The following is a 27,507-nucleotide window of genomic DNA, read 5'->3' on the forward strand; positions in this document are numbered from 1 at the left end:
GAATTCACGGTGCACAACCCTGCAAATGTCCAAGGAAACCTGGTCGCGCCTTCTTCAGACTTGGACAGTGATATTCTGTCCCTCTGGAATTGCAAATGTCACTAAAAACGCATATTGCCTCCTTGCTGTAGGTTTTATGAAGCATTTCATGGATTTCTGTCGCAGATTTCCAGTTTGCCACAAAATGTTATGTTTTATTTCATGTCCATGATGACCATGAATGTCACGGTAAAAAAAAATGGTTTATATCAATGTAACTTGGAATACTTACTCAATAAGTGTATAGCTTCCTCCTGCTCGGTGGGCATCACTGTGCTGTGCTCTGTTCATGCGCAAACAGGAGCAGTCTCTGAACTTTTTGATCGCAGCTCATATGTCTAAATGTGAAGATTTTCATCTCATTTTAAATCTCCAAATAATGATCTTCATATCCATGTCTTGTTTGAAGATGTATGTATTAATCTTGGTTTGCCCATAAAATCCCCAGGTAAACTTCCTGTATCTCAGACTCCAGGTCTGTAAGTTGTGTTAAATCGCATGCAGCTGAACATCATGGAAGCACACAGATCAGAGATGGCACCACACAATTGTTACGAGCTGAAAGCAGTAGGCGGGCTAATAGAGCACCTGCAACACCAAACCTGTACACACAGCAGCCAATCGAAATGTGCACGCTTGCCTTCTAATTAAAGGGCATGCAGACGGCTAAAAAACACTGCTAAAAGAAAAACCTAAAAAATACTACAAAAAAAGACAGAAGCAGATCTTCTCAACACGTCATGAAATCTAAAAAGTTGAATTTGCTGTCTAATGTAAGTATGAATGAGGATGTGCGACTGGCTAACCCTAATGACAGAGGGATGAACTCTTTTGACAGCTGAAGACACATTTCAAACATTGTAAAACTTGAACGGTGCTGGACTGGAGTAAAGCAAACACTTTGCCAAAATTTGCGTGCCGCTGCCTCACCAGATTCACCGATGGACTACTGCCATCTCGATCGTAAAGCCGGCAAACGGTCCATTTGATTTACTCCTCGCACCTTTTCAATATTATCAACAGTATTTCACCTACATTGGTTTGTTTCTGTTGCAAAGCTGCATGTTTCTTCCAGTTTTGGCTTGATTAACCGTTTCATCTACAATTACAACTGTGCCTGATCCTACGAAGGGCCAGAACAGGAAGTGGAAGTAGTTCAAGGTAAAAACAGAAGAGAAAGAGGCAAGCCCATCTCGAGTTGAGTCGTTATGGTGATGGGGGGAGGAGAGGGGAGGGGGTCTTAGGTTTCAGGGTAGTGAGTGCAGGTTTAGTGTGGGTCACAGAGTTCAATGTCGGACTGGCCTCGCCTGCTTCTCTGCTGTTCCCCAAACACACAGCTTCGTGGGCCTTTTTTAGCCCCAGAAACACAACAGTGGGATGTTGACCTCCAACACCACCAAATCTTTGTATAGGACTGGGTTTAGACCAAAATAGCATGGCAAAAACAAAGACTTGTTTTAGTAAGTGATGGCCATTTTGCTCAGGAGGTGCTGAATGCGGCAGTATGTAGGGGGCCAGCCATACTGCTGATGGTGAGAGCTGCAACTGAGGAAATCATAACAGTTGGTTTGTAAAGGATATTGCTTTAGCAGATTAGTTATGAATGAGATGGATGCCCAGGACAACAGTACTCTGATTTTAGAAGGTAAAAATCCTGCTTTAAATCTCACAAATGGAAAATTACCTTCCTAATAAATGGTCATTGATATTCATTCAAATATATTGTTATACTCTCTGCCAACTAGGTTATCTTGTTAATCCCATATGTTTGCTTGATTTTTCAAAAACTGATGATATTTAATGTAATTCAGCAACATTTTCAGCCAGTTCAAGAAGAACAGAGAAGATTTTGTTGAGTTTCTAAGCACTAAGCCTTTTCACTAACAGCTTCTCAAGCAATAAGTTAGTAAGCTGGTTCCATATTGCGATATAGATAACATACATAATGTAGTGTAAGTAACTGACGTAACAAATGTAACATCACTTACATAAAATGATTTACCTTCATTTGTAGTTCCTGAGCCTAAACCTCAGATACCTACTTTTTATGTTGAGGTGGGGCAAAAAGCTGACAAAGTATCCCCTAGTGAACTGATAGATGTATTACATACTTTTGAGCCGCATATCACCAATGAGCACAGCAGCAAATGTTTTCTTGGAACTGGCCATAACTCAGTGAGTCACCAGTTCATCTATCACTGGAGGTATGTTGATGGAGATCAGGACCCGAATGCGGATTTAAAAGGACTAAATCTTTTTTTATGACTAAAATAACAAACTAACCTTTCAACTTTGGCGGTTTGTGCTTGAGTCCTACAGAGGCTGTTTTAATTTATCACCTATATGTATTAAATATATTCTTAGTTTCTGTGTTCATGCATCAACAAACTGAAAACTAATCACTTACTAGTTACTGGATTGAAGATTGATTTTAGAAAGAAATAATGAGTCTCCTACTTTAAGAGAGAGGGTAATAGTGGCGATTTGTGTGGCATCTTTACTTTTGGTTTGGTTGCTAAAGCATATCAGGTGGAACAATGCTACATCCTCAGACTGTCGGCAAAGAGGTGTCATGGAGGCAGTGATACAGAGGGCAACGTTTTGGGCGACTGAACGGAATCTTTGTGAAATTGTTTTTGTTGTTTGACAATTTCCCATCTCCACTCCCCCTCCACAAAAATTGCCCTGTGTGTCAGCACCTAAAAGTGATGATATTTTTTTTTAATATCCCGCACCCTCTGCAGACCAGCCATGAGCCATGTGAGCATGTGATGGTGGGCTGAGTGGACAAAGTCTGGGAGTCAAAGAAAGAAAAAATACACGAGGAAAGAACGGAGAAAAATGCTTCTTTGAAATCCAACATCAACTGAAGGACCTGTCCTGAAAGAAACTAGCAACAAATCAAGGTGGTGGTCTTTGCAAAGGGCTAATTAGGAACATAATCAGACAGCAAAAACGCATAAGGATGTTCGGGTAGATTAAATCTGGAGTGAGTTTTAAACTGGCTCAAAGGGCCTTTAGGTGGCCATCGAGGGGCGATTTAATCCACCCAGCGGAGATGATGGGAGGAGGCAGCAGGGATGGATGGGGTCACGACCTCCTCAGGCATGGCCGCTAATCATCACGTCACGTTTGTGAGGATGCGAGCTGAGACCGGCCCTGAGCTTTACGTCTTTTTACCATCTTTTTAGTGCCATCTTTTATCTCTCAGAAATACAATTTGATTCAATATTGTTTTCTACATGACGCAGGTAACGTCTTATCGTACTGAATTTTCTTATTTTGTCCGCATTGTAGCGTCACATCCATATGGCAGTGAATTGTGGGTATTTTCATCAGTGAAGTCTGCGGTCCACATGAGCCCAACACAATAATTCTACCTGGGAAGATGCCTGTTACATGTGATGAAGAGTTCAGCCTGAATCCACCTAATCAAATAGCAGGATTCCTGCTCTGATTGGCTAACTGTCATCTAGAAAGAGCGGAGCCTGATGGAGCGGTCCATGCAGTGAGGAGAGGTCGGGGGTGTCCATCCCTGAGGGACACGGGGAGGACGAGGGTGGAGTTACATAAAACAGTACTGAGTGTTCAAAGAAGAAGAAGGAGTAAAGATGAAGCCCTTGTGCTGTGGAGGTTCAGAAAGGGCTTCTTTGTGCGGCTGCCTTTACTTTTTTCTGTGATTTCTCTCTCCCTCCCTCCCAATCTGTCTCTGCCTCACTCGGCTGTGGGTTCTGCCTCCTCAAAGGACACCCTAGTGGACTCTCGGAAGTCGGGGTGCTGCAGGTCCGATAAGAATTTGGTGGGGGTGAGCATGTGGGTGGAACCTGCGGAGGAACAGAGGTGGCTTCACCACTCGTCTCACAGCACATGCCACACCCCCTCCCCCACTCGCTCCAAAAGAAACCAGAAGGGGTTAAAAACAAGCAAACAGCGCACACACAGACACACACACACAGAGACACACTCACCCACACACAGAGACACACTCACCCACACACAGAGACACACTCACCCACACACAGAGACACACTCACCCACACGCAGAGACACACTCACCCACACACAGAGACACACTCACCCACACACAGAGACACACTCACCCACACACAGAGACACACTCACCCACACGCAGAGACACACTCACCCACACACAGAGACACACTCACCCACACGCAGAGACACACTCACCCACACACAGAGACACACTCACCCACTGACAGGTCACACACAATCGCCATGTTGCACAAACACACAAAAAACCCAACTGGGACACACAGACACAGAAAAAGACATGGCGTGGCTGCAAGTTAAAGACAACAGTTGTTTTTAAAGACAACAGCGGAAGCAGAGCACAACAACAAGACACTTTCCCATTTAGAACACAGACTGGCTGGCGAAGCTTTTCGACATGAAATAAACAGTACAGAGGGGTATAACATAAAGGGCTACTTTAACAGAACACATTGCAGACAATAGGCAGGTTGTAACAGCTATCTGGAGTTAGAAAAATACTGATAGACAGGATGTGTAATGTGGGATCTACGATCTGGATGCATCAGCACCCAGAAGGAAACTATGCTGTCCTACATGTGTGTTGAAACAGGCTCTACGTGCAAAACCTCAACTCAAAGAGGTCAATTTTATTCAGTTCATGCAAACTTTATATCATGAAAACCTCAAGCATAAAGTCTAGTTTTGTGGTGGTGAGACATCACTGCTTTGCCAGTGTTTTCTATAAGTTTGTAAAACCTAAAAAGCATCTTTCCACTTGCTTTAACCTAATTCCAAAAAAATAATGAATACAAACTCACACTACACTGACAGTAAGTCAGTGGACTTCACCTGAAATCTGATTCTAAAATGAGGTTACCATAACGGTTCCTTTTTAAGCACTGAATTCACGCGTCAACTTCAGCTTCAACGGTCCATGCAGCTCACTTTCGGTACTTGACTTCCTCCACGTTTCTCTCCCCCTCCATCTTTATGTTTTTTTAAACTGTGTCCGAGCTCAGAAGCTGCAGAGGACCTGAAGGTCAGACTGAATCAGCCTCACACAGTCTTCTCTCAGTGCTTCAAAGGCCTCTGAATTAGGACGCAGCCTTTATCAGCTTTCTGTCAAACATGTCCACTCAGAGACATGCCCACTCTGTCTTTAAGGTTGTGGTGGGTGTGTCTTTGAGTAACCATGATCTCAGCCTGAGCCCACCCCTTGGTATTTTCCAGTCTGCCCACACTCGGTAGCGCCCCCTGTTGCACCACTCACCAATGATGGCTTCCCACTTCCCATTGGCCTGTGTGACTTCGTAGGCACAGCGCATCTCGCTGAAGGACACGCCGCCGATGATGAAGACCATGACACGTGGCCCGGTGCGGTACTCTCCAGGTGTCTTGTTCTTGTGCCAGTGTCCATACCGAGCACTTCAGGAAGGAGAACAGTCACAGTGTTACAGGTCTGTAGATCATTTTTTTCTTTATCTTTTATCCTATTTGTTTTATCCTGCTCTGTCACAATAATGTTTTGTGAATAAAGAATGTTATCAGAAATATGGAGAACGTGTCATGGATGCAGGGATGTCCAGATCATCTGTAACACCTCTGTAAAATTCTGTTAACCAGTTTATGTTTAAAACCTATTACCTTCCTGCTTTTGGCCACAAGGAAATTTCACCAGGCGGATTTCAGTGAGACTGAAATCCAGCTGTTACACTGCGTTGGTAGCAAAAAGCTAACAGACTTGGAGCTTTGATTTTTACACGCTTTCCATTGATGGAGCCCAAACACAGTGGGAAGACATTAAGAATTTAAATTTTCCTCCTTAACCTCTCACACTGTTTCCTTTCAGGCTTCATACAAACTACTCCTGACCAACCAATTGATTGCTGGAGCTTGTTGGAGGCTGAACACACACTGGCAGGAAGGTCTACAGTCTGCAGACAAGGTGCCAATGTTTTTTTTCACAATATACTCTAGAAAAGCTGAGAGCCAATATTCATGTGTTATTAAAACTGTAAATGTGATGTTTACTAGTACTGCTGCAATACAAAAATGCATGAAGAAATTCAAATTCAAATTTTACACCACCAAGGGATGAAAAACACTTTACCTCATTTAATGATAAATCTGTTTCAGTGACATGAATGAACAGTAAATTCAGTTCTGATAGTTGTTCTATTGCTGGCTGCAGACCACCTGACATGACCTGACCTGACATGTGCATTGTGTTTATCATAAGAGTATGTTATACTGTAGATCAGAGGTGCCCAAATTCTTCTTATGAAGGGTCAAATAAGTTAGAAATTACATTTCATTAAAATGTAATATATTTTACACAAAATGTTCATTATAAAATGAAGATGAAATAAGACTAATTTGAAAATAACACTAATAGAAAATAATCTGCTCAATAGTAAAGGACATAAACCGTCCATATGCTTCTTTTTGGGAGAATCAGTACGAGTTTGTCAAATGCCTCGGAGTGCCAAAACAAAGATAATCCTGGGGCTGCCTTTGGGCCCTATTAGAAAATAGAAAAATTTATATTTTAGCCTCTTGGCAAAAAAAAAAAGAAGCTGTAAACAGAGTGTTTACACATATTTTCATATTCAGTATGTAAAACTTTAACTTTAACACTTTAATAAGCTCACGGTTTGGTTGTGTATTTTCAAATCCAGCAGACTCAGAGCCATTAGCACAATATTCACTCTCCTTTAGCTCTGTTTTCAGTCCCTCCTCTCTCGTTTTTGCAAAGTGTCTATTTTTAAAGCAATTAAATTCTCCACTATGTTCACTAGCTAGTCGCTAACTGTGTCAGTCTGCTGTCTTGTTCAGTAAATTGCAACTTTAGAGCCTTTTTCGCCAAAACCAGGATCCTTTTGAGGCTGAAAACACCATAAGAGCATTACGTTACCAGCCAGAGCTGAGGGGAACTGTAGAGTGATGATCATTTCCTGGTGGTTTGACCAACCTTTTTCACAATAGACATATTGTTCATTTACAAATATTGAATACAACTGCTATAAGTTGCACTTGCACCTCTGAGAGCAGGTTCCAACAGAAGAGGTTTTATCTTCATCTGTGAACCAACAACCTACATGAACCTTAACAAGGCAAGTCATCTGAACCACCTCCCTGTTCTCAAGTCCTCTCAAGTATTGATCATGCAGACTCATCTCCCTCCCTAAATGACTATTGATCCCATACCACCATTTCTGTCACTGTAATTCAAAAAGCTCCCACCATGAAATAAGATGCAACACTGTGTGCAAATGTATTCATGTGTGTATGTGTGCGTGTGTGCGTGTGTGCGTGTGTGTGTGTGTGTGTGCGTGTGCGCGCGTGTGTGTGTGTGTGTGTGTGTGTGTGTGTGTGTGTGTGTGTGTGTGTACCTGACTGCAGTGGTGCTGAAGGAGGCAGATGAGCGGGTGGAGATGTAGGGGTAGTGCTTGGTGTCCAGCTTATCCTCAATAGCATCCTGCAGGAGAACAAAAAAACAAAGCAGATCTTTGGAAGCAATATTGTGTTCCTTACACACACACACACATACACACACACACACACACACACACACACACACACACACACACACACACACACACACACACACACACATTTGAATAGGGGATTTACAGTTGTGTCACATCACTTAGCAACCACATGCAGCTCCATTGTGGAGGTCCATTGGAGAATTAGCTTCACACCAAATAAGGGGCTAAATATAGGTGATGACAACCAGGCTGGAGAAACTGATGTTTGACTGAGGCTGTTGTAGGTGTCGTTGTTTTCAAACTGAAAAGCGAATAATCTCCAATACGGCTGCAGAACTGCAGTTCAATAAAGTCCTCCCTGTCTGAAAATAATACATGAAAACATGTACAGAATAACTGAAGTAGGGATTTAAGCCCCTCAAACGCACCTCCATGATGTCCTTGACCAATGGTGTCCAGCGGGACAGCTGATAGGTCTGCTCGCTCACACGCTCCTTCCTGTCCAGCTTCTTCCCCCTGCGGAGGGTGGACTGATGAAGGACAGAAAACACAGCGAGGTGAAAGAGAGAAAAGTGTCATGTTGATCTATCAGGATTTAATTTATGGTGCGCAGGTTGTGCGCTCACTAAACACAACACAAACTGCTCTGCTAGATGTGAGGTCACAGATGAAAGAAACCTGGAACGTCCTGCTGCTCGAGACTTTTGGATTGATTTTCTTTATTCCAGGCAGCCGCTATGTCTTCTTAACACAAAATAAAAATGTTCCTGCAAAAACAATAGCTTTGGGAGGTAATCCATCCCAGTGAAGATGGAGTCATCTTTATTTTTGTGTCAAAATTGATCTGAAAAGACCAAGGTGGTAACTTTATGAGCCTCGAGGCAATTCAGCCTCTAGAACAGTAAGGGCTCTGTGATAACAGTCTAAAGCACATGGCATGTGTCCAAATACACTCTTGCTAGTTTAACTCCAGATAATCTGAGCACAGTGAGGTCAGAGGGGTGGTACTTCGTCTCTTAATTAATCACAGGCGTGTTTTGGGTGTAACATGAAAAAAAACAATCAGAGGATCTTCTCTCATTCCCTTTAAAAGTCGGGTTCACTTGCTTCATTGCTATTATAACGACGGATTTGAAGTGAAGTATCCACAGTTTGTAGGAACCGGGAACTGATATCACAAATGAAGAGAAAGAAATAAGACCTAGAGGAACAAAGACTGAAAGGGCACATTGGACAAGAATGAGACGGCAGGAAGTAAAGAGTGACAGACAGACAGGCAAAGAGGAAAATGCAGGAGAGACGATCTTACATCTGTGACGATGGGGACGCCCAGGTGAGCCATGTTGGTGATGATCTCACTGTCCTCAGGGGGGATCTGAGCGTGCTGGATCAGCTTGTTCAGGTTCTCCTCCGTGATGCCTGAACACACACACACACAAAAACACACAAACATACACACACATCATATCTTATGACTATAGGACTGTCGTGTTTACATTTAATATGTTCAGCCTGCTCTGGGATGAAGAGGAAATCCTATTTTGTTACTTGAGGTCAAATGAAAGTGTCATTAAAACTCCATCTTTATTGAGTTTGATATCACTGCATGTTTATTACTTCTAATTGAACAGCTTTCTATGGCTGTGTGAAACTGTCAGGTCGCTCCAGACTGTCCAGGGAAGGCATCTGATTTTTACAGCCTCCTGTTCAGCAGCACAGAGGTTTCACAGACTTCAGAGTTGATTTTCAGTCTCTTGCTTACCATTCTTGAGGAAGATGTAAAGCAGGATGATGCGGATCTTGTCGTATGTGGTGACGTTGGCATCCAGCAGGATGGGCACGATGGCCCTCATGGGGTCTTTGATCTTCTCTCCCTCAGCGTCTGTGCCCATAGCCAAATCCTGCAACACAAATCTCCTCCTCAAATACACATTTACACTGACTTGAAAAGCATTTTATATTTACTTAGTGAGGATTTTAGACATCATCTTTCTGCATGAAACTTAGACCGCGTGAAAAATGGCAGTCACATTTTCAGTTTTCTTTCCTTTTGTCTCCTCTTTCTTTCTTTCCCTCTCTTATCCTCTCCATTTTCTCTCCTCATGTTATTTCCTCTCCTTGTCGTTTCCTCTCCTTGTTTCCACTCTTCCCCTCTCCTCATCTCCTCCCCCTCCCCTTCACCTGCTCCACGCGGCATAGCTTGTCCACTGTTCCCTGGTAGTGCTTCATACAGTCCTCAGCCAGCTGCAAGTGGGTGGAGTACTGAGGAAGACAAAACACACAAGGTCAGCGTGGAAAGTCCACATACAAAGGAAGACAAATACACACTGATATAAACACACAAACACACCTTGCTGAGCTCCTTCTGGTACTGAGGCATCTTCTTCAGCATCTGGGACAGATCCCTCATTGTGGTCTATTATAGAAAGGCAACATTAAAGTACATGATAAAAGTGTGATGATGTCAACATCAGCGTAATGGGCCGTCTTTATGTTGGACTAATTACAGACAAAGCAGTGTGTCAGTCAACATCCCTCACGCACTCGCACACACACACACACACACTCACACACATACACACCACCACCATTTGGAAATCAACAGTTCAAGACATAAAATAGTTATTTTCTTAAGTCGTTGATGACCAACCAGATTTGATCAAATTTAATAAGAATTTATAAAAAAAAAAAATGTAAGGACCATATCAACATTTTGGGAAAAACTCAAATTCGCTTTGTTGTCAAGAGTTGGATGAGAACATTGATACAACTCTCATGTCAGTTCATCAGATATGAAGCTGCAGCCAGTAGTTTCCTGGGTCTGGTCTCACATACCCACACTTATCTTCCACCGTGCTAAGCGCTGGCTCAGCACGGTGGAGAATTTGTTAAGGTAAAACGTTTGCATGTGGGAGGTGAGCCCTGCCATTAAAATGGATAAATCCCAGCAAAAAATAAAACCAGCAGGATCCAAATTTTTGTTTAAACCTGCCATTTTCAGTTCGTAGGTTGTTGCTCGGGGGTCGTTGGTGTTATTTTCCATTTCAACAGTTTTTTTGAAACAGTAACACACAGATAGAGGAAGAGGAGAAATATGTTGGCAGGTTTATAACAACATTATACATCTGGTGAGTCAGACGAACCTTGGTCTTTTCAAAGGCACTAAAATCTACCTACAAGCACCCTGAAAGCTCAATAATTAACACGTCATCTCACGCAAAAAGTATACAAATAACATGTTGTGAGATATACTAAGTGAAGACATAACGACCTGCTGGTCCCAGTTTTATATTTAATGGACATGAGAGTGGTATTAATCTTTCTACCTAACCCTCAGCAAGAAGGAGAATAAACCTATTTCCCAAAATGTAAAACTGTTTATGTAGAGGAACATCTCTTCACATAAAGTTCTGAACCCACATCCTTTATGATGACCCTGTTACAGATCAATTTATCAACATGTCTTTACCTTCTCTCCAGTGTTCATCCGCTTGCTGGCGGAGAAGTCCTTCAGCTGGCGTGTCACTTCCCTGATGACAGAAGCCAAACAGAAAATTAGCAGCAGTAACACCTGAGAGAGAGGATGTTAATAAATACATTAATAAATAAATACATTTAAAGAAAAGTACTCACTGGGACACCTCGGCTATGTGTTTGTGTCTCAGGCTCACCCACAGGTCATCGTCTTCATGCAGAAGAACCTCTTTCTCGCGAGAGTCTCCGATGCCACTGGTCTCGTACCTGAAGGAGAAACAGACAAACAGAAAAAGTCATTTTAGTCAAGGATAGTGACTTAGGCTCAGATTTGTGATTGAAGCCAACCGAGTTTTTCTCAGTTAAAGTAAAACCGAAGGACAGCTTTTTCTTTTTTGTGTAGCTCATACTTGTAGACGTCGTTTTCGATGGGCAGTAGGTCGTAGCCCATGGCTTGGAAGGTGAGCTCGTGCAGGACGGGTGACACGGGGTCAAACGCCCTATCCAGGATGATCAGCTGTGAGCGAGCCTTATCTGGACCCTACACGGAGACATACAGGAATACAGTATGATTTGTATCTCAAAAGAAACTAAAATAAACCCCAAAAATAATGATATCATGGGACAACGGATGGAAACAAAACAACAAAAAAAAGCAGGAATATACTGCAGAGAAATGAATTCTCCTGAGCTCACCTCTCCCATGGTGGGGTCATCAGCCTTATAGGCATCCAATTTGTCCTGAACCAGCTGGGCCAGGGTGGCATTGTCCTTGTACTCCCTGAGAGACAGACAAATGGAAGGACAAGGAGACAAACAGGGAAGGACAGGAGGCAAGATACGTGTGAAGAGGAGAAGAGAGGAAGATGCATGAATAAAGACAGACATTCAAAATAAGAAAAGACAGAAAAAAACATTGTGACCTGTATCTATACATCAAATACAAAGTGTGTCTTAATGTATTTTTGAAATGACGAAACACTGGAGTTAATTAAATCATTTGACTGCTGAGATGTTGCAAAAACAATTTATGTCAAATCACTGCCTACCCTGCTCCTACAGTGACATTTGTATGAGCGTAACATGATATACAGCAATGTAAAGAGAGCAAGAGTTAAAACAACTCACAGATTCATAAAGTAAGAACACATCATTACAAATCACATTGTCATTTGTCATTCGTAGTCATTTGTAAAAAATACTAAAACTCCTTCCTACAACTCCACTTCTGTCTACACCAGGATGGTGATTCAAACATGATAATAATGACAATACAAACTTTTAATATTTCTGTAGTTGGCAGCCTTTCGCTATTTCATTGTCAGAGGTAAAATTTTAGCCCCGTGAGCTTTAAACTGAACGAATGTCTACAGTTATCAGACGGCAGAGAATACAACTAAAATCTGGTGATGACCGAAGAGAACGTGTGTGATTACCCCTTGACATTGATTCCCAAGCTGTGGTACGTGTACCACTGGTGGTACGCAAGGCTACACAAAACCCTCTGCAACATGGGGCATCACCTCCCACAAAGCATAATGCAAACGTTAGCTTGGCACAGTTAGATTTGGATTTCTCACTCATTTATTTTAGCGAGTGGAAAGAGTGAAATTTTGAAATGGCTACAAGGTCCAAAAAAACATTGAAAGGAACCTGATAGATCTATGCAGAATAGGAGCCGCCACGTGGTGCCACCTCAGGCAAGAGATGTAAATGTATTCTTTAATTTAAAAACAGCAGCCTTATGTCGTTGTTATTTAGCCTTTCAGTGAATTTTATTTAATGAAAAAAGGGTTGGTCCCTGCAGTGGGAAGTGGTATTTGGGAAATTTGGTTGGTACATCGTGGTCCATGGTCTGAAAAGGTTGGGAACCAAATGATCTACGAGCCCAACTGGTTATTCATCAGACGAGTATCCATTTATTATCAGGGAAGTCTTAAATTGATTAAAAAAAAAAAAATGACGATAAACGTTTTTTATTCTGTCGTTTTAGGAACTGGTAGACCATCCTGTACCCACGACCGCCTCTCAGCAGCGCCCCCTGTTGCTCACCCTCGATATCTGACAGCAGGGTACTCTTTCAGGGTGGCACAGAGCGTGGCCAGCTGCTCCGCCAGCCGCTCCATCACCGGGTTCTTCAGCTGGGTCTTATGAGGGCTGTAGAAACTGTGGAAGGCATCTGGATTGTCCAGAGAGTACACCTGCCCACACAAACACACATACACAAGGACATTTAAAGCTCAGTTTGTCTTTCCTGTATCTGTTCATTTGAGCTTTTCCGCCTCCCGACACTTTATTTTCTGACGTTCTTCGTCTCTTTTTCTCAAACACGCAGTTTTCATCAGTCAGTCTTGTTTCCTTATTTCATCCCCTCCCTCCTTTTCTCTTTGCCTCATCTCCTTTCCAATCCTCTCCTCCTTATCATTTGCACCGTCTTCCTATTTCTGTGTCTCCTCTCCTCTCATCTTCTTTCCTTTCCTTTCCTTTCCTTTCCTTTCCTTTCCTTTCCTTTCCTTTCCTTTCCTTTCCTTTCCTTTCCTTTCCTTTCCTTTCCTTTCCTTTCCTCTCCTCTCCTCTCCTCTCCTCTCCTCTCCTCTCCTCTCCTGCATCAACACCACTCCCTCCTCCCATCCCATCTGTCCATAGTCACATGACCACACTTCAGCACTGCAGAAGGGTCCCTGTGTTAGCCCGTCTACTATTGGCCACATCCTTCTGTGTCGATCCTAGCTCCTCCAATGGGGCCAGAGCATCGGTGTGTGGGCGGGGCTCTGAAGCAGCCTTTTTTGCCTGGAGCACAAACCCACTGACTCTGAATTAATCATAGTAGACAGGAGGGCAGCAAAGCATTGTGGGCCAAGCAGCATCTTCAGAAAAGGATGGACTGAAGGAGAGATAGAGGGATGGGGAGGTGGGGAGATTTGGAAAGAAAAACAATGGTTGGAGGAAGGGAAAGAATGGATGCAAGTAAAAAAAAAAAAAAAAAAAGCTTGATGCAGAGCGGTGAACAGAGCGGAGCACAGGCAATGTGCAACAGCAGGGATGGAGGAATGGCGGGATGAAAAATAGAGAAAACAGAGAGAGGAAGGGAGGGAGGAGGAGTGCCATGATGGAGGCAGGGTTTTGGGCTGTGGAAGCAGGTGGGAGGGAGAGAAGTCAATGTGACAAATGGGAGTCTTTCTGGAACAGTCTGGCAGTAAACAGAGCGACTGGTGAGTCAGCAGTATCGTGCCAAGCCACCACCTGAGCGTATTTTTAAGTTTGTCTCCTCTCGCTCTCTCTCATCCATCCCCAGCTCGGACAAGCAATAACCTCGCTGTTACTATTCCTGTCTGTGTCCTTTGCAGCATCTCTCCTCCCACCTGTCTTAATCGATCTCTAGCTGCTCACGTTCAAGCCTTCTCTGTCCGGCTCTTTCTCTCTCTCTTTCTGTGGTTTTCACTCACAGTCACTGACAAACAATAAACATGAAGCAGGTTTCCTTCACTGTCTGCTTTAAGGAGACAAGACGGGATAACACCCCGCATAATGTATAACATTTTATGTAGGTTCATATAGACACAAATTTCCATATATGCTCATTATAAAGCCATTTTTGTGCATCATTCTTTTTTCAAAATCACAATTTAGATGGGTGGATGTTCACAGGTCTGATTTCCACTCCTACATTTCGCCACCGATGGATGTAGACAGACCCTGAATCAACTGTTAGCGTCAATACTCCGCCGCGACAACGTAAATGTAAAAGAAGTTTCACAGACTGTCACACCGGTGGAGTTTTCTAACTGCCCGAGCGGACGTTGTTACGAGCACTGCGCACGGCTGGATGTTCACCTGAGACTCGTAGGGCAAGAAGGCGATGTTGATCTCCGTCAAAGTCTTGGTGCTTTTGGAAGCGCGGCTCTTCACCAGCTCATTGAAGAGAGGATCAGGGCAAGCTGGAAGGATAGAAAAAGGACAACAATTATGGCCGAGAGATTCCTCTTATCACTGATTTACGCTTCTTGATGAGGTGAAATAAGAAAGACACAAGTATACTGATTAGCTGTACTTTTCTTTTTTCACAGAATGATTCTGATTGGGGACGGCACAGTTGTGCAGTGGTTAGCATTGTTGCCTCACAGCAAAAAGGTTCTGGGTTCAAGTCTGGGCCTTTCTGTACGGAGTTTGCATGTTCTCCCTGTGCCAACGTGGGTTCTCTCCGGGTACTCCGGCTTCCTCCCACCATCCAAAAAACATGCACCTCAAGTTAATTGGTGGTTCTATAAATTGCCCTTAGGTGTGAATGAGAGTGTGAATGGTCTTTGTTTCCTGGGATAGGCTCCAGCCCTCCCGTGAGGATAAAGCAGGTATAGATAATGGATGGATGGATGGATGGATTCTGATTGGTTGGAGGAGGAAGATACTGTCCGCCCGAGTCTAAGCAGACTATTGCTCACAGTTTCAGTCTTCACTTTAGTAGGCCGGCAACCCTGTTAGCATTGTTTGCCATGGGGATGGCTCAGTGCAATGATTTAGTCAATGAAGTCAAGGGACTTAATCTAAATGTAGTTGCAGCGTTGGTAGAGTTTCAGCGTATAAGGTGGTCAATGCTGATTGATTAAAGTCTGCTTCGATAGTTTAAAAATGAACCCGAGGTCTACGTCCAGTAGGATGCAACGACTGGATACACTTCCCAATGAAGCATGGGCGGACCCATATATTCATGCAGTAAATTTGGGTGTAGGAACACCAGGCTAGGAAGCTTTGGGATTTGGGAACATTTCTGGGTGCTCTAACAACAGGTGTGTACCTTAAAATAGTTAGAATGAACTTTAAAAAAAAACAGCACTACCAAAGCAGTTTAGTAACATGAAGCATAGAAACACAGAACACAAAATAAACAGTAACACCAAAGCAGTCATGTATGAACAACAGGGTGCATTACAAATACAAGCACGTGCTTGTGTATACTCACAGTCAGTGAAGAAAACGTGAGATGCCTTGTATTTAGCTGAATGAGGGTCTTTGAAGTCTGCGATGAGGCTGTGGACAGACTAAAGAGAGAGAAACAACACCAGGGTTTCAGACTGCAGCACTCACATGAGTGTGTTGATATATATCTGGATATGTACAATCACAATAAATTCAATTAAGATTCATTGACATGATTTTTTTAATTAAGATATGTTGCAAAACCATTTATTATTCTTGACTGAGAGAAAGTTGAAGCTAATTTAATTAATGACCAGATGAAGGACACGCTATTTAAATCATTTTAAAACAAATCTGGGATGAACATTGTCACATCCATGAAGCTTCAATGATCCAACCAACGGGACCAAACACTGACATATTACCAAGCCAAAGCATGTAATCAGCCCACTAAAAGACATCGTGTCAGTGTCACGCTTTGCAACAGCTCAGTGTGTAAAATACACACACGTATGACCACAGCCAAATAAGGAGGTAATTTGATGAAGTATTAAAGAAGGGACATCAGTTTTGGGCAGCTGGCTTGTTCAAACCCAGGACTTCTATGCAGGAGACCAGGGTTCCAGTACATGATGAAGCGTCAGGTATTTCTGTAACAAAACTTTTTCCTGACCAAGTAGTTTTTCACAGCGTGGTGAGGCAAAACGGGACACTGACACACCACTATACTGTAATGGACTGATGGGTGTTTTATATACAGCAATCTGTGTTAAAAAAAAAAAAAAAAAAAAGTGCAAGAAAACACTGCATTGTTCTGAGCTGCTTCAACATATGACTTCTGCTTAATTTGATTATTTATCCTGTCCTCACCTTAACATAAACTATATCAAATACAATCATATCATAATGTATTTTCTAACTTGCCATTTGTAATTTTTTTTGTCGCTGATGTAGGTATTAATGTGCCAACAAGTGTGCCTTGAAAAAAGGTGTAAAATTAAAGGACATTTTTTTTTATTGTCAGTAAAGGAAATCGAAATTTGAGAAAGGCAAGGAAAGAGAGAGAGAGAGAGATCCTGGGAACCAAGAAGTGTTTATCTGCGCTGACTGAGTCAACAGCAGTGTGTTTGGTAACAGCAGCTCTTCTGTTCTTTCATAGACACACCTCTATAAGAACCAGAGAGCGAGCATGCTCACCTTCTCTGTGGGTGTAATCAGGTAAATGGCCTCCAGGCTGGGTAGAGGCTCTCGTCGCTTGTTGATGTCCTCCACAACTGAAGACGCAGAAGCAGACGTGTGTTACAGTTGCAAACACAAACCAACATGCACAGACGAAGAAAAAAGTCGAAGTGATGGTCTCTTACTGGTGATGCCCTCTGTCATGATGTCTGTCATCTTGCAGCAAGAGGACAGCATCCTCATGCTCAGCTGATCCACAATCAGCGCCTGGCAACAGGGGAGGAGACAGCGACTGTATAAACACTATTTATTACTCACATTACATGCTGCAGACAGCGAAGCAGTCTCATTCAAATAAAGTACTGGACGACGCTGCTGTCTGCCCTCCCTGCACTCATTAATGACTAAGCCTCATTCAGTCACCTCCTTCACATCCAGGCTTTCGGTGTGACTACTGTGTCAGTTATTCTGGCTTGTATGTTTTTTTTCCCTTCGCATCATTAAAATATATGTTATACATCCAAGTGTATGTTTTAAAGTTTGGTCTTGAAATTACCTTTGTGATTGTGGAAATCCTTCTTTCCAGTGTTCCACTGAAACAACCCCTCGAATTGCTATTCAAGATTGACTCCAGGACTTCTACATCATTTAGCTGCCCATCTCATCCACTCACCCTCACATAGACAAATAAGCAGTGTGTGACTTGGACCTAGTTTCTGTCCAACTCAGGATCCACAGTATGAAGGTAATATGATCAAAATCTATCAGGCCGTCTCCTGCTGCTTTCTGTGAACAGGTGAAAATGTGGCACCTCGATCAGAACACATATTTGTGCCTCCAACAACCCCTGACTGTCAAGGGGTTTACACAGAGTCTGGCAGGTCTCAGGCTATTGTGTTTCATTCATTCATGCACATGAAACACCGTTAGTCACAATTCTGCCTGTGGATGCAAAGCACGTTCATTATTGACTAATCTGGTGATATTTTCCCTCATTAATTAATTATTCACTACTTTTTTTTATATAAAAGAAAAAAGATTGAAAATAGATTAAAAAAAAAAAAAACAGTTGAAACCACAAAATATTAACTTCACATTTCTAAAAGTCTTGGAAAAACAGCAAACATTCACATCTGAAGGAATGTTTTGACAAAAAATTTACCCAAATAAATAATCAACTTCCAAAATTGCTGCCAGTAGACTTGTTTTTGACTAAATAATGAGTCAACTGATCTGGACACAGAAGGTAAATATCTAAATTAAAGTCCAGTGAGACTGCTATAATTTCATAATAAATGTATTAAATAATAGGTTTTTAATGGTAAATGGTTCATAGGATATTTTTTACCCTGAATGTGAAGTATTGATATAGCAATATATTTATTAAATCATTCATGTGTCTAAACAAGCTACAAAAACAAAACAAAGCTGCAGGACTTTGATTCAAACTGTACAACAAGTCACTCATCTGTCTGTGTGGATAAATAGATGTTAATCATTAAAACATGTTTCTGGTTTGAGTCGCAGCTCTCCACATCGGCCCCGCCTCTCTATCAGACACAGTCGTGTAATTTTGCCGTTACTGTGACCTTCTCACCTTCCATTCTCCCTTCTTCTTCACCTTCTTGATGACATCATTCATAATCTCTGTAAAATAAAAATAAAAAAAGAGAAGTTTCATCAGAAATCTGAAGGGTTCAAGATGACCTGATGAGCAGAAGGGTTTTAATCATAGACTGTATGTTAAAGGTTTCAATGTGTGTTGTAAACACAATGCACAAGGAGGCACACACACGCGTTTGAGCGTTTGAGTTGAGTTTCTTCACAGTAAATAGTCATCATCACCCTCTCAGCTGACAGCCTCAGCTCCCTCATATTCACACAAATAAATGCTGACGTAAAGCATAAACAAATGAATGCATACGTTGTTACATTAAGAATGTAACTAGGACTGTTTTCGTGTTCTTGAACCACACAGGTCTAAATATCTCCACTTTGACAGGATGATTTTGTAATTGTGTGTTCAGGGGTCACTTGGCTCTGACTCTAACGTGCTCCATTTATTTCAGTATCCTGCTTTGGTATCCCAAAATAGATTTTCTTTTTCCCATATGCCAGTGCACGTTACACCATTAGTCATAATTACAATGGTATACGTGACAATGGTTAACATTTTTAACTGTGATCTAATGTAAAAAGAGCAGCAAATATCTTGAAGACAGTTTTGGTCATTTCATTTTAATAGAACAAAAAATAATCAATCAAATCACAACTGTATATACTGATAACTTCAACCATGTTGTAGGTACGGCGCATGTTCACACTACAAAAACAACATTTCTCAGACATGAGTTGACTTTGGAAACATTTTGGACTCAGGATCCAAAAGATTTGATATCTTGTTCAACCACTTATCCGATTATATTTGTCCACCTGGCCTGGTTGACTCATGACTTTGTCCTCTTTGACTGATGAAGACACAGAAGTGTCTGAACAATTAAAGGCTGTAAATTGTTCAGTATGTTCCAGCCTGCCAGCACGGTCCCATACTTCCATTAAAAACATTTTAGCAGTGACCCACAGTTTGACAACCAATTGGCACATATTAATATGATTTCCTGTCAACACGGAGAGAACAACTCAATCATTTCTGCCAAAAAGAAAGTCTCCATAATCCATCAGCTAAAAGGTAACAAACCTGCAGGTGAAACCTGAACAGTTTTACCCTGGTGGTATATACAGTATTTGAAAATCCCATGATGCAATTCCTACACTGGAGGATAATAACATGCGAAAGGCAGATATGGCTTCTAACAAGGTCACTGACCACCGATCTCTGCCAGCAGAATAAATCCTCTTGATGCAGAGAGTCTAAAAACACAGCGTAGTGCCTCTGCTTTGTTTTGTGATCTCAAAGATCCATGAGGAAAAAATGATCCTGTAAGGTTAAGACTCGATGGCCATGTTTATGCCATGGTGCTGATATTGGCCCGATCGCTGTGCCAACCATCTGCCAGCCGCATTAGAATAAATCCATTTAGGGTGAATTACTGTTTAACATCATGCTGGATCACTGTGAATATAAACCACTAAGCCCTTCGGCCCCGGCTAAAACCTGAGGCCACACAGATACTGTTGGATTACCACAGATTAAAAAGGGCTCGTATAAAAGATTACAGAACACACATTGAATGAAGATCGGTGTTTGTGTTAGTCAACGCATATGTTTGCTGCCTCCACAACAATAAATGGTACATGCATCTGGGTATGTAGATGACAGCAGCTTATTGGCTCTTCTCACAGTAAGAGAGGATCTGTACGCCACCAACAGGATAAAACAATGAAAGGACAGATAGACAGACATGCATTTTTAGGATGCTACATCCCACCAAAGGACTGTTCCAATGCAGAGGAGTCTTCTAAATTCTACTAAGAACTAGGGCTGGATTGATGATGTTTAAATGATATTTGATACCTTGATACAAACCAAACCACTTTTCTCAAGACAAATTTTATCAAATTCATTTTAAGAAAAAGCAAATCAAATCACACATTATGGTACAAATCTTACGTTTTCATAGTTTTAAGGGGGAGAGCGTAACCCAGGTTTTGTTGTGTAACTTTTTTGTGTAGAAGATAGCTAGCCGGTGGTACACAGAGAAGCCTCCAGGCACGTAAATATTTGAAAAGAGAAAAATGTACGATTTATTTACCGAAGTGGAAACTGAGTGATTTTATCAATGTTGATAAACATTGTACTCAGGTAGAGTACATACGGTAAACGTTGTGAGATTTAGGCTACTCTTCTGTATATATAGCAAAAGTTGTGCATTTTAAAATTAAACGTGTTTGTTTGGATGTAGCCTAGGTATCAAAATTTTGTGCTGAATATTTGGACATTTTTGGATAGTAGATGGTACCAAAAGTAATTCAGTCTGTGCCATACAAGTATCAAAGTTTGGCATCCAGCTTTTAAAGACGGACCGAGTCCTTCAGTCAGAAGGTTTTCAAGGTCACATCAGGTGTATCTCCGTCGTCCTTAGAACACTCACAATCCTATCTGCACATACCAGGGCGAGACCTTTTCAATGAAACACACTGTAGAGTATAAAAACTCTCTAACACGGCAGTATATACTCCGCATGGATGCAGTTTGTCATTAAGACAAGGAGAAATAAACAGAGGAAGGACAGAAATATAGGATGATGTTCAGGTCACTCAATAGCCAGAATGTATGTGGATATACTGTAGGTGTAATTTACACTGTACCTTTAAAAGCAGCCTACCTGATGCACCATAACTGACTGAAATTTGATAGAGTGATTCCTGAGACACAGACAGACCCCAGCCTGCACCTCCTGTGAGTAAGACGAACTGTATCTGACCTCCTGTGGGACACATGATCCTGGAATAGTAAGAAAATTATTCTCACTAAATGACAGAGAGATTCCCCGACTCAGCTTCAGTCTATTTCCAGCGTCTCCTTTGTCCTGCTCTGCTGGCTGCTGTGTCAGAAAAGCAGCAGGGCCAATACAGACCAAAGCAACAAAAAATTAAAAAATTTCCCCTCGGGGATTAATAAAGTAACTACCTAACCTAACCTTAAAAACTACAGAAAAAATATGATTTTTATTTTGTCAGGAAGGCAATAACTATGGAGCTGCTGATACATTGCTGCTAAATGCTCAAAGTAAAAGTTGGATAATTAAATCAGGTTCGCTTTGATTCCTGAAAAGTTGACACAGGACACAGGATGAGAAACAAAGCAGCAGTGAGGATATCCGCGAGTCCTTCTCCCTCTTCCTCTGCTGCAGCCGACGTGTTTCCTCCTGCTTTTGCTTCTCTGATGAAGGTTCTCAGATAAAGCAGCTCCAGTAACTGAACTCATATTTTAATATGAACTAGTATTTTCAAGTGTTTTTCTTGTGTTTCAAAATGTCACATGTCATGTTGATTGAAAATAAAACCATAACTTTGGTGTTTAAATGGCTGCTTTGTCACCACTCTTCTGTGAACTCCTGACAACAAGACTTTTGTAATCCACCTTGGCCAACGAAAACATATATATGAGACAGAAACTTGATAAACCCACTGAACAAGACATGGCCAGCTCCAAAACAGACAAACATTTAGCAGCTAAAGAAGCGCATACTGTCGTGATGCACCCACTCAGGTGTTTCCACTAAAGTTACATGGTTGTATCTTTTCTCATGCTGCAGTCAGACACTTCACAAATCTGTTAATGAAATAGTGTTTTATTGAAAACATCATTGACCTCTGTCGTTGTCCTCTCTCTCCCTGCAGCCAGACTGCATCCTTTCTTCTCTGCTACGTCTGTTATCTAACTGTCCAGTTATATGAATGAATAGGAAGTGAATTTAGACCATTGGAACACTGTGGGCTATCAGACTGTGTAATATGGACAAAATCAAACTCTGACAATATTGTAGAATTTTGGTGCTTTAACAAAATATTTGCGCAATGATGTTTTTTTTATTAATAATCATCCATAATTTGGATAGTCATATCCCATGACTAATGGGATAAAGGCAATTAATAAAACAGAAGAGAAGAGTCTGGTACATTTATTAAAGTACTTCACATTGGATATTGTAATATTATAATACAGTTGTATTAGAGGCCAAAATCTAAGACGGTAACTCGTCTCATTTCACAACATCAACATAATATTAATTTACTGCCCAGCTCTAGGCATGTACAAACTGCCTGACTGACATATCTGTGACTCTCCTGTTAGCTTTGTTGTATCTGTTTGCACCGAAAAACAAACAGGTTTATAATTTATTTGGTGACCAGCATAACTGTACTCAACATCAACCGGAGCCCTGAGAAGAAAATACAAAAACATGAAGACCTACTTTTTCTGCTATATTTTTAAGTGTCATCGTCAGATGCTGTGTGAGATCATCTACCCAAACTGTTTATTCGTGGGGCTGCCATGACCCGGAGGTTGAGATTCAGAGCTGGAGACTGAAGGGTTGCCAGTTCAATCCTTAGACTGCCAAAGAAAAAACATCCAAGTGCCCTTGAGCAAGGCCCGCAGCCCTTAATGCCTCTCTGGGCACTGAAGTAGCCCACTGCTCTAAATTTGTGTGGTCCCTGCTCATAGATGGGTGTGCGAAAAAAAACGAAAAAAAACAAAACATACTCTGTGTACATACTAGCAAATAAAATGCTTCTTGTTGTTCCTCTTTTGGAGGCAAATTATTTTCTGTAATCTCCTGTGTGCTGACCTTCACTAAATCGTGAAAAATTAGACAATAAAAGACTAAAGTAGCCGCTGCACAAACTCATATCTGGTGACTGAGAGTGAAAACCCAAACTACGTCAGGAGGAGACCGTACTGTGGATTTTTCCTTTCTGATCTCCTGATAGAGGAACAACAATACAGCAACGGAGCAGTCTGACAGAAGGGAAGGGACCTGAACAAACACATCGCAACAGCTGTGTCAACCAACCAGGCACAGTGGCACACACACACACACACACACACACACACACACACACACACACACACACACACACACACGCGCGCGCGCGCGCGCACACACACGCACACATATGCACACACACTCCTCAGAAGACGTATAAGCTTTCTCACAACCAGTTTTACAGGATACAACATCCTCATGGTGGGGCAGAGAAAAGAGCTAAGAAGGATTTTGTTGTTAAACTTTAAACACAGTTTACACTCATACATTTGAATTTTAATAGATAAAATGAATTTCACAAATGTAACTGAAAACATCAAAGACTGCAGACAAACAGCAAACAGAAAGCATGTTCACCTACATGACGACAGCATTTAGCCACATGAACAAGCAGCGTAATGTGAGACTGTAGATGATATATTACACGATTAGGTTGATGTCAGCTCCTCCACACAGCCCTGACTCTACATACGACGCAGCACTGAGGAGCTGACAGTTTCTCCCTTCGTCTCGTGCTTCTCCCCCCTTCAGGGACTTTCACCTATGAGTACATGACCCATTTTTTTCCTCCTCTGGATCTCGGCTTCACCGCAGCATTACTCCCGAGAGAATCTGACAATCCTGATCTTAAAGGGGAAGGCAGACATATCAGGACGACTCACACTGAAAGGCGAGGACAGCCATGATGCTGCCCTAGCTCTTCAGCTCAAACAGTACAACCAAAAACAAAACAAAAATACTTGGAGCTTCAGTTTTACAGCCTCAACTTAAAAGCAACCATTCTTAAAAAGAAAATAAGGCTCCTTTTCAAATTGTTAATTAAAACTATGCATACTATGGATGCTGTCATAGTAAATAGCCGACAGAAAATACAGAAGATGGATAAAATGGAGCCAAAGAACCTGATAAGTAAGACATTTGACATTCTATGATGTCACTATAGCTACATTTGCATTATTTTTTGATATTTTATTGACCAAAAAAACAGCAAATGAACCGATCATGAACATAAAATTCAGTTGCAGACCTGAAAATCAAACTTAAAAGACATCACATGGGCTTTAGTAACTTGGTATATCTTTTTAAAGCAAATGATGATAGAAAATCATCAACAGATTTCCTAATATTTAAGACACTTGTGAGTTTCATCTCCTTGTTTATATGATGAGTCTGTTTCACTCCAAATGAGGTAAATTTCACCACTGTCAGTTCAATGGTAACATGGCATAAAACATCCCAACGGTTACTATGGTTTCCTGATTTTCAGTCGGCCTTAAGCAATGATATTAACCTGATTCAAATATACAAGCAAAACCTCAAAGACTGCATGAGAGTACCAGTCTTGAGAGGCAGAGCTCGTCTGCTATTCCCAGCCCGGTCAGACCTGCCTGCAGTTACATAACCAGCCCCAACCGGCTCACATTGGCTGCACAAAAAGCAGAGGAGGATCACGAGTTTGTAGCCTTCTACGGCCTCCAACGTACATCCAGTCAGGTGTCACAGGTCACAGGTCCTATAGGCTGATGAGGAGTGCAGGTCACCCAACCAAAACACAAAATAGGTGCCTGTGAGGGCCCTTTTCCATGACCCGCACTGCTGGGTTATGGGAAGTGAGCAGAGAAAAAGCTGAGTCATGAGACGCTCTGATAGCAGAAATCCTCCTGAGTGACTGCTGGGCAGTGTGTTCATTCACTGTCATGGATTCAACATATATGTTCCTCGTGGAGTTACCTGACAGTAAGGAGCTTCTGAGACACAACTCAGTGGAACAGCTGCAATCATCTATCAAAAATCTATAATTCTTTCCTTTGTCCTCCTCCTGCTGATCTAAAAACACATCAGAGGAAGTTGTGGGGAGGCCAGCGGCGCTCTATGGCTCCAAATTGCCGCAACTCTCCAGAGACTTTGTCCTCACCAAAGTCACACCCATTAGGAGCGATCAAATAAAGTCCCTGAACGATTTCTGCAAATCTCTCTCATTACACCCCAAATATTCCATTTCAATCTGAATTATCTCCCATTCAGAGGATGAAGATGTTTCAGATGACTTAAAAATGATTCACTTATTAAAGTGGTCAGTGGGGAATTGCTGGGTTTCTCTCTATAACACTATCTATAACAGGTCTTATCCCAACTATGAAATATGATATGAACTAAGGCCACTAATACTAAAATTAGTATTACTATGTAAGTAGACCATTTGGAACACAGCGTTTGTCTTGTGTTTTTCAGTTCTCTGGAGAAACTAATCGAGTAGGATTTAAGTAGATAAGAAATGACTCAGAGAAATCAAAGAAACACAGAGCTCTAAAAATGGCAGACAGTATAGAAGAGCCTGTAAGAAGCTGTGGAGGTCTGTCTGAATCTCATATATATATATATATGAAATACTCTTACGGATCAAGCAACAATTCTATATATCACCGTGTTGTCCTGCCATCCGCCACATTTCCTGTTTTTGTTTATGTCACTGGACGATTTGAGCATCTTGGCCGGCACCACTTGGCTGTGGTACTGAAGCCATCTTCTATAAGCAGATATTTCTGTAGCGTTGCATTATATATGTCTCCAGTGTGTTTGTGTGTGTGTGTGTGCATGCAAGAGGGGGATTGAGAGAGCGGTCACATGCCGCTGAGAAGAGTGGGAGGAAGAGGACGTCTGCCAGCTCTGACACAGCATTCTTCGTCAGTGAAAAACAAGAGGAATTCATTAAAATTATGAGCCCCTGTAACCACGGTGACATGACATTTCAGCATGGATTTATTTGTGTATGTGTGTGTGTGTGTGTGTGTGTGTGTGTGTGTGTGTGTGTGTGTGCAACTACATGCATGCATGTCATTCTCTGTTTCACCTTCCTCCCGCCTCTACACCGAGCGGAGTGAATACAGTTACAGAAAGCTTTCCAGAAACTTCCCAGGAAGTGTGAACTGACTCAACATTTTTGGGAAGTGTGTTTTTTGCAGTGACTGAGTGTCAACCCTTCGTGATGTCACCCATTTGTTTGCAAGCCACTGTTTTAAAGCCTCCAGTCTGGCATTTTGGCCAGCGGCATCTTGTTTTTTTGGAGTCCGCAGTAACCACATTTGGTTTTGGTGGCTCATAGATCTGACTGAGAATCAGTGAACATCCCCCTGGAACCTGACTGCACCAAAGCGGCAGCCAACCATAACATCACCCGTTGGATTGTGAAGCATCGAGCTCTGTGTTCTGGGCGTCGCCATCTCGGATCTTTGAAACCAGAAGTGACTGTGATATTTGGACGAGTTATGGAGGAGCGAGCAGTGAATCTAACTCAATCTCAATGGGGACCCGAGGACACTACGCCTGCCCACCTAAAGCTGGGACCTGACTGCACCACAGGCCTGTCAATCAAACAGCCATGCCCCCAAACATACCGCTTTTTGAGGCTTAATATCTAATTAATGATGCAATTATTTTCAGATGAATTGCAAGAAAGCTAATAGGAAGGCGTGAATTTAGTGAATGAAACTATAATGACTTGCGGAAAAAATGTATTGACTTCGTATTTCATGAGAGAAATTGAATACAGTCTATTGGTGCTCGAGCCTTTTTGGAGTCAGCACCCGAATGACTCTCAGCGGTACATGCAATTAAAGGCACTTCCGCAGTGGCTTCACTTTAAGGACCCGAATACAGCGTCCACTGTTACATACTGTCCATGACGGAGACCAGTCAGCCTCCAATCTCAGTCTGTCAGTCAGTCAGTCAGTCTGCGGCTTGAAGTTTAAAGCTGCAGACAGGACATTGTTTGCTTATTAAAAAAGATTATCTGAAGGGGGGGAAAGGCTAGTCAGGCTCTGTCCAAATTAAAACTCCCACTAACATCTGTAAATCTTATTATTTATACACTGTGTGTTTAGTTTAATCTGTACTGACATTTTATGGTTTTAGGGAGGAGTGACTGTAATCATTGGTGCTTTCTTTTCTTGCATTCAAGTATGTAC

At 41.9% G+C, this 27,507-nt stretch overlaps 1 protein-coding gene across 2 annotated transcripts in view; it reads right to left on the minus strand.

Annotated features, from left to right (window-relative positions):
* The window catches only part of stxbp1a (syntaxin binding protein 1a), a 34,725-nt gene that overhangs the window by 2,872 nt on the left and 4,346 nt on the right, over nt 1-27,507 (minus strand). Inside the window, exons 2-19 of one of the 2 annotated variants that reach the window (XM_069161506.1) lie at nt 18,688-18,737; nt 17,276-17,357; nt 17,109-17,185; nt 15,955-16,033; nt 14,832-14,935; nt 13,050-13,198; nt 11,694-11,778; nt 11,408-11,538; nt 11,157-11,264; nt 10,993-11,053; nt 9,874-9,939; nt 9,705-9,785; nt 9,286-9,424; nt 8,833-8,942; nt 7,952-8,053; nt 7,425-7,510; nt 5,303-5,457; nt 3,708-3,863 (exon numbers count right to left, since the gene is read on the minus strand). In XM_069161506.1, coding sequence (XP_069017607.1) covers nt 3,754-3,863; nt 5,303-5,457; nt 7,425-7,510; nt 7,952-8,053; nt 8,833-8,942; nt 9,286-9,424; nt 9,705-9,785; nt 9,874-9,939; nt 10,993-11,053; nt 11,157-11,264; nt 11,408-11,538; nt 11,694-11,778; nt 13,050-13,198; nt 14,832-14,935; nt 15,955-16,033; nt 17,109-17,185; nt 17,276-17,357; nt 18,688-18,737 — 1,775 coding nt within the window. In that variant the 3' untranslated portion in view covers nt 3,708-3,753. The remainder of the gene's footprint in view (nt 1-3,707; nt 3,864-5,302; nt 5,458-7,424; nt 7,511-7,951; nt 8,054-8,832; nt 8,943-9,285; nt 9,425-9,704; nt 9,786-9,873; nt 9,940-10,992; nt 11,054-11,156; nt 11,265-11,407; nt 11,539-11,693; nt 11,779-13,049; nt 13,199-14,831; nt 14,936-15,954; nt 16,034-17,108; nt 17,186-17,275; nt 17,358-18,687; nt 18,738-27,507) is intronic. The other variant, XM_069161509.1, reaches the window with a different exon arrangement.

Source organism: Embiotoca jacksoni, unplaced genomic scaffold (genome assembly GCF_022577435.1).
Source record: "Embiotoca jacksoni isolate LCO1_2020_lvr unplaced genomic scaffold, fEmbJac1.0.p SCAF_10, whole genome shotgun sequence".
Taxonomy (NCBI): Eukaryota; Metazoa; Chordata; class Actinopteri; family Embiotocidae; genus Embiotoca; species Embiotoca jacksoni.